This window comes from Mytilus galloprovincialis, chromosome 12 (genome assembly GCF_965363235.1).
Source record: "Mytilus galloprovincialis chromosome 12, xbMytGall1.hap1.1, whole genome shotgun sequence".
Classification (NCBI taxonomy): Eukaryota; Metazoa; Mollusca; class Bivalvia; order Mytilida; family Mytilidae; genus Mytilus; species Mytilus galloprovincialis.
Genome location: NC_134849.1, coordinates 79,834,343 through 79,850,247, shown reverse-complemented (window position 1 = coordinate 79,850,247; position 15,905 = coordinate 79,834,343). Strand labels below are relative to the sequence as shown.

At 32.2% G+C, this 15,905-nt stretch overlaps 1 protein-coding gene and 1 long non-coding RNA gene across 2 annotated transcripts in view; both read right to left on the bottom strand.

Annotated features, from left to right (window-relative positions):
* The window catches only part of LOC143054962 (caspase-3-like), a 37,753-nt gene extending 29,017 nt beyond the window's left edge, over positions 1–8,736 (bottom strand). The window contains exons 1-3 of the mRNA XM_076228054.1: positions 8,650–8,736; positions 7,923–8,030; positions 4,498–4,569 (exon numbers count right to left, since the gene is read on the bottom strand). Of these exons, the coding sequence (XP_076084169.1) occupies positions 4,498–4,569; positions 7,923–8,030; positions 8,650–8,727 (258 nt within the window). The 5' untranslated portion in view covers positions 8,728–8,736. The remainder of the gene's footprint in view (positions 1–4,497; positions 4,570–7,922; positions 8,031–8,649) is intronic.
* A 6,519-nt stretch (positions 8,737–15,255) lies between these two features.
* Positions 15,256–15,905, bottom strand: part of LOC143053875 (uncharacterized) — a 93,890-nt gene continuing 93,240 nt past the window's right edge. The window contains exon 6 of the long non-coding RNA XR_012971491.1: positions 15,256–15,447. This is a non-coding gene — a long non-coding RNA (uncharacterized LOC143053875). The remainder of the gene's footprint in view (positions 15,448–15,905) is intronic.

Sequence of the window (15,905 nt, the reverse complement as noted above, 5' to 3'; positions counted from 1 at the left end):
TCAACACTATTTTGCTAATTCGTGGTAGTCAGTATTTAGTGGCGGAGAAGGCAGGAGCACCCTAAAAGAACCACCGACCCTAGTCTACCTCTGTTATATCATATACATATATCTATTATGGTTTACCTAAACGGAAGTGTGCTATAATCATTGATAACAGATTTATGAATTCAATTACTCAAACAGCCTTCTTTAACTTTATGGGACCCTGAACGTAGGAAAAAGATTCAGATTTGGTTTCAGGGTTAGGTTAGGGTTTCAGTAGGTTTGGAATAGGGCTAGTGTTAATGTTAGGTTTAGTTTAAGGATGATGATTAGTTTACAACATGTAGTACAGACATATATGGTTCCCTAAAGTACAGCTACCAATGCTTATAAATATAAATGTGACGATGGGACACAGATTTTCCTCCTTTTAAATATACAAATATCCGTAATTTTTAAATTTACAAAGGGACATAACTCAAGAAATGCAAAAGTGACTACCATTATTCAACTTTGATCTGTGCTTGGTGGTAATAAGCATTGTGTATAATTTCTATAACATTCAGTTGAAGCAAAATAAAGTTAGATTGCAGAAACAGCAAATTTGAAAATTTGTACACTTATAAAGGGACATAACTCGAGAACGGTATATTAAAGTGACCCCATCCAAATTCAAACTTGATCTGTGTTTGGTGGAAATAAGCGTTGTCTATAAACCTCATACATTTCGTTGAAGCAAACAAAAGTAAGAGAGAGAAACTAATTTTGGGACGTACAGACAGACGTATGAATAGACATACAGTCTTACAAGGGTAAAACTTAATGCCTCCTCCACATACGCAGCAGCATTAAAATCGATATATGATGTGTGTAAACTGTCATATTCCTGACTTGGTACAGGCATTTTCTTACATAAGAAAATGGTGGATTACACCTGGCTTATCTGTCCCCAAAAAATTATACAATGCAGCAAGAGTATTTGTGTTGAATGGAAACCATGGACCAAAACCTGTCTTACTGATTATTTTGCCTTGACCAAGTTTAATAGTTTTAAAGATAAAAAGCAGAAATGAAAAACAAACAAGAGGCTCAAACAAACTTGTATCGCTCACATTGGCATTTTTGCTAACACTAAATTGGATTGATTACTTTATTCAATGATCGAGTAATTGCTGGTGTTTAATGCTTTTTCAGTATTATTGGCTATATTGTGAAAATCAGTTTTTATTGGTGGAGGAAGCCTGAGTACCATAACCAAACCACGACATACAGCAGGTTATTCAAGATTAGAGTCAAACGCACCTCACAAGCTCAGTGTTGGATGCTATGCAACAAGATTATTTGGTGAAAATAGGAGGTAGGTAGATCTTGACCATCAGCATTTTGCCCCCGACAGATTTTCTCCACCTATTGTGGTTTCAAGGATTAAGACAATTAATGCATTTTACCCTCATGTTATTAACTATATGGCAGCCATGTCTTGTCGTTTAAGGCTATAATTCCCTTAGAAGTCATCCAGTTGTTTAGGTTGTATTGGCAATTTTATAGATCTTGCATTTCTGATTATTTTTGCTGTTTACAGTTAATACTTTTCTATTACAGTTTTCAAGGTAATGAGCAAGAGCACTAAGATCAGTAAAAAAATGTCATTTAAGGTCAATAACTCCTATGGTCTATTGTTTATGGCCATATTGACAATTTGTAGATCATGTTTTGCTGACCCCTTTTGCTTCAAACAGTTTTTACCTATCTCATAAAGTTTTTGAGGTAAGAGAGCATTGAATGGCAATACACAGTACCCTACCGGATAAAAATTCATTGTACTGGAACAAAATTCTAACTTGATTTCTAACTTGTCATGTTGTAATCTATATAACAAATATCAAATCAATATCTGTAAGCATGATAGAAATAAAATGCTTCGCTGAGCACAGCCAGATACGACTGCAGAGGTCTAACCCTGAACAGTTGGGGCAAGTTTTTACACGATATTCAAGCTGTGATCAAATTTTTGACATAATATAAGTTTCTGACACAAAATAAATGTGGTCAAAGACCTTAAAATTCGAAATGGGACATTTAATTTACCTAGAATGGTCTGATATCCAAAATCTAACAACATGGTTAGATTCAGCATATAAAAAAAACCACCAAAAATTTAATTTTAGTTGAAATCAAACAAAGTTTAATTACCATTTCAGTCATGTTGACTTCTTTGTAAATCTTACTTTGCTGAACATTATTGCTGTTTACAGTTTATCTCTATCTATAATAATATTGAAAATAATAACCAAAAACAGCAAAATTTCCTTAAAATTCCCAATTAAGGGGCAGTAACCCAACAACGGGTTGTCCGATTCATCTGAAAATTTGAGGGCAAATAGATCTTGACCTGATAAACAATGTTACCCCATATCAGATTTGCTCTATATGCTTTGTTTTTTGAGTTATAAGCCAAAAACTGCATTTTACCCCTATGCTCTATTTTTAGCCATGGCGGCCATCTTGGTTGGTTGGCCGGGTCACCGGACACATGTTTTAAACTAGATACCCTAATAATGTTTGTGGCCAAGTTTGGTTAAATTTGGCCTAGTAGTTTCAGAGAAGAAGATTTTTCTAAAAGTTAACGACGACAGACGACGGACGCCAAGTGATGAGAAAAGCTCACTTGGCCCTTCGGGCCAGGTGAGCTAAAAATTAATGACTTTAAATTAATCCCATTGAAATTGGTTAAAAGATTTGTATTTATTTTCAATTGAAGAGTTCTTGCTATGAGCAATATTATACTGTGCAATTTAAGATTTCTTGCTATTGCGCAATACTATGTTGTTGCGCAATATTGTGCTATTGCGCAATACTGGGCCAATTGAAGATTTATTGCTATTGCGCAATACTATGCAATTGAAGATTTCTTGCTATTGCGCAATACTATGTTGCTGCGCAATACTGGCCAATTGAAGGTTTCTTGCTATTGCGCAATACTGTGCAATTGAAAATTTCTTGCTATTGCTGAATACTGTGCAATTGAAGATTTCTTTCTATTGCACAATACTGTGCAATTGAAATTTCTCGCTATTGCGCAATACTGTTCAATTGAAGATTTCTTGCTATTGCACAATACTGTTCTATTGTGCAATACTGTGCTATTGCACAATACTTTGCAATTGAAGATTTCTTGCTATTGCTATTGCACAATACTGTTCAATTGGAGATTTCTTGCTATTGTGCAATACAGTGCAAAAGAAGATTTCTTGCGATTATGCGATACTGTTCAATTGGAGATTTCTTGCTATTGCACAATACTGTTCAATTGGAGATTTCTTGCTATTGCGCAAGACTGTGCAACTGAAGATTTCTTGCTATTGTGCAATTGGAGATTTCTTGCTATTGCCCAATACTGTGCTATTGCGCATTACTGTGCAATTGAAGATTTCTTGCTTTTGCGTAATACTAAGCAATTGAAGATTTTTTTGCTTTTGCGCAATACTGTGCAATTGAAGATTTCTTGCTTTTGCGCAATACTGTGCAATTGAAGATTTCTTGCTATTGCACAATACCGTGCAATCATTTGAATTCTCAAAAAAAAAAGAAAAAAAATATGAACCCCCCAAAAGAATTGGAAGAAGAAATCCCCCCAAACATTTTGAACCCCCTCCCTCTTGGAGTAATTACCGCGAACGGAAATTAATCCCAGCCTTCCCTTTGTGGTATGGAACCTTGTAGTACAATTTTAGAAAGATCCATACTGTCTGGAAACAAGAAAAATACTTGTTTTTGGCCCTTTTTTGCCCCTAATTCCTGAACCGTTGAAGCAATTACCCCCAAACTCAATCCCAGCCTTCCCTTTGTGATATGGAACATTGTGGTACAATTTCTGAGAGATCTATACACTAACACACAAGTTATTTTCTGGAAACAAAATGAATCTTCGGACGACGCCGACGACAACACCATAGCATTATACGACGCAAATTTTTTGCGGTCATATAAAAGTGTGGAAAACAGAATATTTGCATGAATTTTTCGAAGTCCAAGGAACAAAACTCTGCACAAAATCATCAGACTGGAACAAAATCTGAACTTGATCTGTAATTTGTCATGGTGGAACTATATACCAAATATCAATCCATATATCTTCAAGCAAGATAAAAGTAAATGCGAAAAACTCTAGAATGAAATAAAAGACACAACAATAAATTCTTGAATTGAAAAATGAAGGCTATTCCGCTAAGTTTAGTTAAAGTCCGTTAAAGGGTGGAATTTAGGATCTGAAATATATCATGTTGTCCAATTAAAATCGTGAAAACAAATAATTTCATTAGAATTTGAAATTTTTTGTTCAAGACTTAAAGAATGTTTAATTTATAAGATATCTCTCCTGAAGTATCTTGGTTTTGTGGCATTTAATTTCTTAGTTTATATTATTTATATTTTGTAACTGATTTTCTACTTGATTCATTCTAAGTGTAAGCATTTGTAATTCAACACCATCATATCTATCACTATATGTACCTGTAAGTATTCCATCACTTCTTTATACTGCCCCTTTTGTTCTGCTGCTGCTAGATCATATGGAGTATCACCCTGAAATACAGATACATCTTTATATTGCTTTCATCTGATAACTACAAAGAAGGCTTCTGTAGCACATATCTTACAATTAGTAAGACCAGTAGCAGCTGAGTGGTGATTTATTTTATCTTAACAAATGCTAACCATATATATATAACTCATGAGACGACATTCAGATTATTTTGCACAATTTTGTAAAGACTTTAAATAGGCTTCTAACTTTTTTTTGTCCTATAATTTTCTTTGCAGTTTGAACATTGGTAAATGCATCCTTATGTCTACATGAGGGTGCGGAGGACCTTTGGGTCTTAATTTTTAACTATCTTTTCTAATTTTGTGGACACATTATTGACAGTTTTTTTATATTTCTAACACCCTAATATTATTCTCTATCTTTTTATATTTTTGCACCCAATTCTTTTCTATTCATTAATTTTTTACTGATTTCTCTCCATTTTCATTTTTTTCTTCTTCCATTCATGATTTTCTAATCTGTATACCCCTCCACACCCTCCTATATCTGTATACCCCCTACACAACCTATATCTGTATACCCCCTCCACACCCTCCTATATCTGTATACCCCCTCCACAACCTCCTATATCTGTATACCCTATCTACACCCTCCTATATCTGTATACCCCCTACACAACCTATATCTGTATACCCCCTCCACACCCTCCTATATCTGTATACCCTATCTACACCCTCCTATTTATGTATACCCCCTCCACATCCTCCTATATCTGTTTACCCCCTCCACACCCTCCTATATCTGTATTACCCCCTCCACATCCTCCTATATCTGTATACCCTATCTACACCCTCCTATATCTGTATACCCCTCCACACCCTCCTATATCTGTATACCCCCTCCACACCCTCCTATATCTGTATACCCCCTCATCCTCCTATATCTGTATAACCCCTCCACATCCTATATCTGTATACCCTATCTACACCTTCCTATATCTGTATACCTCTCCACACCCTCCTATATCTGTAAACCCTCTCCACATCCTCCTATATCTGTATACCCCCTCCACACCTTCCTATATCTGTATACCCCTTCATACCCTCCTCTATCTGTATACCCCCATATCCTCCTCTATCTGTATACCCCCTCCACACCCTCCTCTATCTGTATACCCCCTCCACATCCTCCTATATCTGTATACCCCATCTACACCCTCCTATATCTGTATACCCCCTCCACACTCTGCTATATCTGTATACCCCCACCACACTCTCCTATATCTGTATACCCCCTCCACATCCTCCTATATCTGTATACCCCAGAGCTCCAGATAAGCTGCGTATTTGCGTGATCACGCAATACAAATAATAAAAAACCCAATGCAATTGCCCATTGCAGGGTTCAATAACCCAATTAATTCAAAGGAAAACCCAATTATATACCAAAACCATGAGTTCTCAACCCTTTTATTGGCTACCGTTTGCGTTATTTACCCTTATCTGCTTACATTCGTCGCGTAAATCTATTTTTATAATATTTATAATTGGAAATTTCCTTTCGTTCTCAAAATAGATCCCTGCATCAAGCAGCTAAAATGGGTCCCTGTTGGAGTTTTCCTTTGCTCAATTGGTACACATTTTTTTGAAAACATTTCGATCTTCTCGGCGTTTATCCAATTAGCGTGTGTCATGTAGTCATTTTTTGGCGCATTGCTCGGGATTTATTATAACATACATTGAATTAAAACGAAAGTGAATGACCGGTAAAAATATTGAATAGAAGCATGTTTTCTGCTTCTTTTGAGAAGCTAAGGGAAAGTTATGATGATAACAAGACTCAGCCAGTGTTTTTAGGAAGCGTCCATCGAACGCACGGGCGTGTGTGCGTACCTTAACAAGAACATTGCTAATAAACACGAGGTTTCGTCAAAAACGAAATCAGTTGGAAAAAGTGAAATGGCCAAATCAATTATGACATGATATACATGTAGCATCAGAAACCAAAATTTCTAATAAAAGACAACTAAACCCAGATTTATGTAAATTGAATAAAACAAAAACATTCAAGTATAATTAGAGTTTATATACTATTTTTTTTTCATTTTACGGTTAATTCATGAATACACACACAGGCACTGGTCTCACAATTTATTATATAAAGGTATAAGACGAGTGCCTGTGAATACACATATCCGTTTTTGTGAGAAAATGCAAATCTGGCCGAAGGTTTGAAACGGAACACAAATTAAACCTACAATTGCTCCTCAGTGAATAAACCAAAATAAAACAGCTAGCAAAAACAATAACCCTAAACCAAATAAAACAGCTAAACAAAGAAAGAAACATATTTAAGATGGAAAACAATCTGGGGTTGATATTGCCTATAAACATTAATATTGTGTTGATGAAAAAACCCAATACATTAAGGAGCTTGGTGGTGAAAAACCCAATTTGGTATCAACTTGAGGGGTGAATTGGAATTGATAATGCAATTAAAAAACTTTATCACCCAATTATATAAGAAAATGTTGGGTAAAAACCCCAATTTGTGAATTCTTATCTGGAGCTCTGATACCCCCTACACACCCTCCTATATCTGTATACCCCCTTCACACCCTCCTATATCTGTATACCCCCTTCACAACCTTCTATATCTGTATATCCCCTCCACATCCTCCTATATCTGTATACCCATCTGTATACCCCCTCCACACCATCCCATATCTATATCCCCTCCACATCATCCTATATCTGTATACCCTCTTCACACCCTCCTAAATCTGTATACCCCATCCACACCCTCCTCTATTTGTATACCCTATTTCTACCCTCCTATATCTTTATATTGTTATTTTACAGCATTTTATGGTTTTTAGTGTTATCACTGATATTGTTAAAATAAGGAAATAAATAAATTATGACAAAGTTGATAGGTATCTCTCCCACTACACAATTTAAATACAGGAATTTTAAGAAAATTATAGTCTTTATAGGATCATCTCTTTCACATTTTTTTCAAAGTGCCAACACAATATAAAATTATTAAACATTTTTTATTTCTGTCTTATTGAACATACAAATATTGTCTAGTGATTAGTCTTTGTTATAATTGTCATGACAACAGATTGGTGTAAGTTTTGTTTGACAAGTTGTTTGTTTACACTGACTTTAATTACAGCCAGTATGATAGTCTATGTGTTTTATAGTAAAATTTAGCCATTCAAGTCTATATAACTTTTTCATATTTTAAGTCCAATTTAAATAATAATCATATGAGTATAATGACTTTTAATTATAGCCTTTACACAGAATCCAACCATATCTTATACATCCTTTTAGTGATTCATTACTTAATAGTTGGACACTGGTCATATACTATAAAATATTACCTCATGTGTTGTAACCAGGGAACTTGCACCTCCTTGTTTTACCAGACATTGTGTGATCTGTAGATGTCCCTCCCGAGCAGCCCAATGTAAAGCTGTGTATCCATCATCCTATAATATAACCAAATAACACGTAACTATTATGTACAATACTTTGTTATCAATATCAATAATATACAACATATCCTACAACTGACATCAAAACTTGTCTGATAAACTAAACAATGTTGTGACATAAATATAAACAAAATATATATCACATGAATCAGTGGTCAAAACTGAATAAAATGACCAGTCACACTTGTATTTATATTCTACATAAACAATAAATAAACATGTTTTGTTGTGAGATGTCAAAACTTCCATAAAACCTGATATTTTTAAAAAAATATTTTTTTCAAGAAATGTTTAAAAATAATTATATCAATGGATTCAGTAGAGCAAAACAAGTAAAATGAGACCCCACTTTATATGATTCTTACACAAATTGTTCATTAAAACTGTTTAATTAACATCAGGAATTAGTGTATCATTGTCCATTTTCATAAAATAATTTTTTTTGAGAAATATGAAAAAAAGTTATATTTTCTGATTCAGAACAATAATATGAGTAAAATGAGACCCCACTTGATATAATTATTACAAATATTTGTTCATTAACCCTGTCTAATTAACAACATGATTTAGTGTAGATTAATAGTAATGTGATCAGACTAAGTAGATAACATACATTTGTGATGTCGATCTTACATCCTGTATCAATGAGGAGTCTGCAGATCTCCAGGTATCCTCCCAAGGCAGCAAACATTAATGCTGTCCATCCATCCTCCTGGAATAATACAACTGACATCAAAACTTGTCTGATAAACTGGGCAATGTTGTGTAATAAATATAAACTAAATATATATCACATGAATCAGTGGTCAAAACTGAATAAAATGACCAGTCACACTTGTATTTATATTGTATATAAACTATAAATAAACATGTTTTGTTGTGAAATGTCAAAACTTCCATTAAACAAAATATTTTTTTCAAGAAATGTGTAAAATAATTATATCAATGAATTCAGTAGAACAAAACAAACAAAATGATACCCCACTTTATATGATTCTTACACATATTTGTTTGTTAAACCTGTCTAATTAACAACATGATTTAGTGTAGATTCAGTATAATTATTCATTTTAATAAAATATTTTTTTTAAGAAACATGAAAAGTAGTTATATTTTCTGTTTCAGAACAATAATATGAGTAAAAAGAGACCCCACTTTATATAATTATTACAAATATTTGTCCATTAAACCTGTCTAATTAACAACATGATTTAGTGTAGATTAATGGTAATGTGATCAGACTAAGTAGATAACATACTGATGTGATGTCGATCTTACATCCTCTATCAATGAGAAGACGACAGATCTCCAGATGTCCTCTATCGGCAGCATACATTAATGCTGTCCATCCATCCTCCTGGAATAATACAACTGACATCAAAACTTGTCTGATAAACTGGACAATGTTGTGTAATAAATATAAACAAAATATATATCACATGAATCAGTGGTCAAAACTGAATAAAATGACCAGTCACACTTGTATTTATATTCTACATAAACAATAAATAAACATGTTTTGTTGTGAGATGTCAAAACTTCCATAAAACCTGATATTTTTTAAAAAATATTTTTTTCAAGAAATGTTTAAAATAATTATATCAATGGATTCAGTAGAACAAAACAAGCAAATTGAGACCCCACTTTATATGATTCTTACAAATATTTGTTCATTAAAACTGTTTAATTAACATCAGGAATTAGTGTATCATTGTCCATTTTCATAAAATAATTTTTTTTGAGAAATATGAAAAAAAGTAATATTTTCTGATTCAGAACAATAATACGAGTAAAATGAGACCCCACTTTATATAATTATTACAAATATTTGTTCATTAAACTTGTCTAATTAACAACATGATTTAGTGTAGATTAATAGTAATGTGATCAGACTAAGTAGATAACATACCTCTGTGATGTCGATCTTACATCCTCTATCAATGAGAAGACGACAGATCTCCAGGTGTCCATTCCTGGCAGCCTTTATTAATGCTGTCACTCCTCTACCCTGGAATAATACAACTGACATCAAAACTTGTCTGATAAACTGGACAATGTTGTGTAATAAATATAAACAAAATATATATCACATGAATCAGTGGTCAAAACTGAATAAAATGACCAGTCACACTTGTATTTATATTCTACATAAACAATAAATAAACATGTTTTGTTGTGAAATGTCAAAACTTCCATTAAACCTGATATCTGAAGATTTTGTTTTTTTCAAAAATGTGTAAAATAATTATATCAATGGATTCAGTAGAACAAAACAAGTAAAATGAGACCCCACTTTATATAATTATTACAAATATTTGTTCATTAAAACTGTCTAATTAACAACAGGAATTAGTGTAGATTCAGTATAATTGTTCATTTTAATAAAATATTTTTTTTTCAAGAAACATGAAAAGAGGTTATAATTTCTGATTCAGAACAATAAACTGAGTAAAATGAGACCCCACTTGATATAATTATTACAAATATTTGTTCATTTAACCTGTCTAATTAACAACATGATTTAGTGTAGATTAATAGTAATGTGATCAGACTAAGTAGATAACATACATCTGTGATGTCGATCTTACATCCTCTATCAATGAGAAGACGACAGATCTCAAGGTGTCCTTCCTGGACAGCAATCATTAATGCTGTCACTCTACCTCTATCCTGGAATAATACAACTGACATCAAAACTTGTCTGATAAACTGGACAATGTTGTGTAATAAATATAAACAAAATATATATCACATGAATCAGTGGTCAAAACTGAATAAAATGACCAGTCTCACTTGTATTTATATTGTATATAAACAATAAATAAACATGTTTTGTTGTGAAATGTCAAAACTTCCATAAAACCTGATATCTTAAAAAAATATTTTTTTCAAGAAATGTTTAAAATAATTATATCAATGGATTCAGTAGAACAAAACAAACAAAATGAGACCCCACTTTATATGATTCTTACACATATTTGTTCATTAAAACTGTCTAATTAACAACAGGAATTAGTGTAGATTCAGTATAATTGTTCATTTTAATAAAATATTATTTTTTTTAAGAAACATGAAAAGGAGTAATATTTTCTAATTCAGAACAATAATACGAGTAAAATGAGACCCCACTTTATATAATTATTACAAATATTTGTTCATTAAACCTGTCTAATTAACAACATGATTTAGTGTAGATTAATAGTAATGTGATCAGACTAAGTAGATAACATACTGTTGTGATGTCGATCTTACATCCTCTATCAATGAGGAATCTACAGACCTTCAGGTGTCCTTCCTCGGCAGCCCACATTAATGCTGTCCGTCCACCAACCTGGAATAATACAACTGACATCAAAACTTGTCTGATAAACTGGACAATGTTGTGTAATAAATATAAACAAAATATATATCACATGAATCAGTGGTCAAAACTGAATAAAATGACCAGTCACACTTGTATTTATATTGTATATAAACAACAAATAAACAACAAGTTTTTTTTGTGAGATGTCAAAACTTCCATCAGAACTGTCATGTTAATTTTTTTTTTTTAAGAAATGAATAAAATATTTATATCAATGGATTCATTACAATTCTCTGAGTAAAATGACATCTCACTTTATATAATTCTAACAAGTATTTGTTAATATAATGATTAAATCTGTCTGATTAACATGATTCAGAATAATGATCAATTTTTTAAAAAGTAACTTTTTCAAAGAAATATGAAAAATAGTTACATTTCCTGATTTAGTACAAGGAGACAAACAAAATGAGACCCCACTTTATATGATTCTTGTCTAATTAACAACATAATTTTGTATATATTAAGTATTTGTATATATAATATGCTTGTGTACAATATGTTATGTTCTGAAGTAACATGTAGTTTTATGTTTATACTGCTTATGTACAATCTGTTATGTTCTGAAGTAACTTGTATTTGTGTGTTTTATACTGCTTATGTACAATCTGTTATGTTCTGAAGTAACTTGTATTTGTGTGTTTTATACTGCTAATGTACAATCTGTTATGTTCTGAAGTAACTTGTATTTGTATGTTTATACTGCTGATGTACAATCTGTTATGTTCTGAGGTAACTTTTAGTTGTATATTTTATACTGCTTGTGTTCAATCTGTTATGTTCTGAGGTAACTTGTAGTTATGTGTTTTATACTGCTTACGTACAATCTGTTATGCTCAGAAGTAATTTGTAGTTGTGTGTTTTATACTGCTGGTGTGCAATCTGTTATGTTTTGAAGTAACTTGTATTTGTATGTTTATACTGCTTATGTACAATCTGTTATGTTCTGAAGTAACTTGTATTTGTGTGTTTTATACTGCTAATGTACAATCTGTTATGTTCTGAAGTAACTTGTATTTGTATGTTTATACTGCTGATGTACAATCTGTTATGTTCTGAGGTAACTTGTAGTTGTATATTTTATACTGCTAGTGTTCAATCTGTTATGTTCTGAGGTAACTTGTAGTTGTATATTTTATACTGCTTGTGTACAATTTGTTATGTTCTGAGGTAACTTGTAGTTACGTGTTTTATACTGTTTATGTACAATCTGTTATGTTCTGAAGTAATTTGTAGTTGTGTGTTTTATACTGCTGTTGTACGATCTGTTATGTTCTGAAGTAACTTGTAGTTGTATGTTTTATACTGCTGATGAACAATCTGTTATGTTCTGAGGTAACTTGTAGTTATGTGTTTTATACTGCTAATGTACAATCTGTTATGTTCTGAGGTAACTTGGAGTTGTATTTTTATACTGCTTCTGTACAATCTGTTATGTTCTGAGGTAACCTGTAGTTATGTGTTTTATACTGCTTATGTACAATCTGTTATGCTCAGAAGTAATTTGTAGTTGTGTGTTTTATACTGCTGGTGTGCAATCTGTTATGTTCTGAAGTAACTTGTAGTTATGTGTTTTATACTGCTTGTGTACAATCTGTTATGTTCTGAAGTAACTTGAATTTGTGTTTATACTGCTTATGTACAATCTGTTATGTTCTGAAGTAACTTGTAGTTATGTGTTTTATACTGCTTATGTACAATCTGTTATGTTCTGAAGTACTTGTACATGTTGTAGTTGTGTGTTTTATACTGTTGGTGTACAATCTGTTATGTTCTGAAGTAACTTGTAGTTGTGTATTTTATACTGCTAGTATACAATCTGTTATATTCTGAAGTAACTTGCAGTTATGTGCTTTATACTGCTTATGAACAATCTGTTATGTTCTGAAGTTACTTGCAGTTGTGTTTTATACTGCAGGTATACACTCTGTTATATTCTGAAGTAACTTGCAGTTGAATGTTTTATACTGCTTAAGTACAATCTGTTTTGTTCTGAAGAAACTTGAAGTAACTGTTGTGTGTTTTATACTGCTGGTGTACAATCTGTTATGTTCTGAAGTAATTTGTTGTTGTGTGCTTTATATGTCTTATGTACAATTTGTTCTGTTCTGAAGTAACTTGTAGTTGTGTGTTTTTTTACTGCTTATGTACAATTTGTTATGTTCTGAAGTAACTTGTAGTTGTGTGTTTTATACTGCTGGTGTACAATTCGTTATGTTCAGAAGTAACTTGTAGTTGTGTGTTTTATATTTCTTATGTACAATTTATTCTGTTCTGAAGTAACTTGTAGTTGTGTGTTTTATACTGCTGGTGTACAATCTGTTCTGTTCATAGGTAACTTGTAGTTGTGTGTTTTATATTTCTTATGTACAGTTTATTCTGTTCTGAAGTAACTTGTAGTTGTGTGTTTTATACTGCTGGTGTACAATCTGTTATGTTCTGAAGTAATTTGTAGTTGTGTGTTTTATATTTCTTATGTACAATTTGTTCTGTTCTGAAGTAACTTGTAGTTGTGTGTTTTTTATTACTGGTGTACAATTTGTTATGTTCTGAAGTAATTTGTAGTTGTGTGTTTTATATTTCATATGTACAATTTGTTTTGTTCTGAAGTAACTTGTAGTTGTGTTTTATACTGCTGGTGTACAATCTGTTATGTTCTGAAGTAATTTGTTGTTGTGTGCTTTATATTTCTTTATATGTACAATTTGTTCTGTTCTGAAGTAACTTGTAGTTGTGTGTTTTATACTGCTAGTGTAAAATCTGTTATGTTCTGAAGTAACTTGCAGTTGTGTTTTATACTGCAGGTGTGCAACCTGTTATGTTCTGAAGTAATTTGTTGTTGTGTGTTTTATATTTCTTATGTACAATTTGTTCTGTTCTGAAATAACTTGTAGTTGTGTGTTTTATATTTCTTATGTACAATTTGTTCTGTTCTGAAGTAACTTGCAGTTGTATGTTTTTACTGCTGGTGTACAATTTGTTATGTTCTGAAGTAATTTGTTGTTGTGCGTTTTATATTTCTTATGTTCAATGTGTTCTGTTCTGAAGTAACTTGTTGTTGTGTGTTTTTTTACTGCTTATGTACAATTTGTTATGTTCTGAAGTAACTTGTGGTTGTGTGTTTTATACTACTTATGAACAATCTGTTATGGTATGAAGTAACTTGCAGTTGTGTGTTTTATACTGCTGATGTACAATTTGTTATGTTCTGAAGTAATTTGTTGTTGTGTGCTTTATATTTCTTATGTACAATCAGTTATGTTCTGAAGTAACTTGTTGTTGTGTGCTTTATATTTCTTATGTACAATCTGTTATGTTCTGAAGTAATTTGTTGTTGTGTGCTTTATATTTCTTATGTACAATCTGTTATGTTCTGAAGTAATTTGTTGTTGTGTGCTTTATATTTCTTAATATGTACAATTTGTTCTGTTCTGAAGTAACTTGTAGTTGTGTGTTTTATACTGCTTGTGTACAATTTGTTCTGTTCTGAAGAAACTTGTAGTTGTGTGTTTTATACTGCTTGTGTACAATGTGTTCTGTTCTGAAGTAACTTGTAGTTGTGTGTTTTATACTGCTTATGTACAATCTCTTATGTTCTGAAGCAACTTGTTTTTATATTTTTTTTACTTCTGTTCTTATAGTTCTAAAGTAAATTGTTGTTGTGTGTTTATGTACAATATTCAACATTTTGAAGTAACTTGTAGTTTTCACTGTTTCACTGTGCTTTAATTTTAAGTAACATGTAGTTTTGTGTCTTTTTTGTTCATGTACCATAAAAGGCTGTATCTTCAAATGATGTTTCTATGAATTGTTAAAATAAGGTAGTTTTGAATGTGACTATTTTACTTACATCTCGATTATCAATGTCTGCACCATTCTGTAGACATAATTTTAAGGTTTCTATATCTCCCTTCCCAGCAGCTGTAGAAAGTTTCTGTAAGTATAACATAGAAATTACATTTAATCTTGATAATCAATGTCTGCACCATTCTGTAGACATAATTTTAAAGCTTCTATATCTCTATTCCCAGCAGCTGTAGTAAGTTTCTGTAAGTAAACCATAATAAAAATATATTGAAAAGAATGTCCTTACTGAGCAATGAACCGTGAAAATGAGGTCAAGGTCAAATAAAACCTGTGCAATTGACATATACAGTGAAACCTGTCCAAACCGAACACCCACAGGACTTTGAGTTTTGTTCGGTTTTCACAGGTGTTCGGATTGAAGAGGTAAACGGAAGTCGGCACCAAAATAATTTTAGCACTTACTGACAAGGGACGTTAGGTAACACAGCAGACAGCAATTTCTTTTCATGATGATTTAGATGTAAATGTAAAAATTTACGCCTGTCTGTCAATCACGCTCCTTGTTGTGTAAATGTATTAATCGTTCAATGATTTCCAACTTTTTGCGATTTTGCGATTTTGCGATTTTCCTTTTTATAATTTTCATCTAATCCGTTAATTTACTGACCAATTCAGATTCTCAGTCACTGTCAAATGAC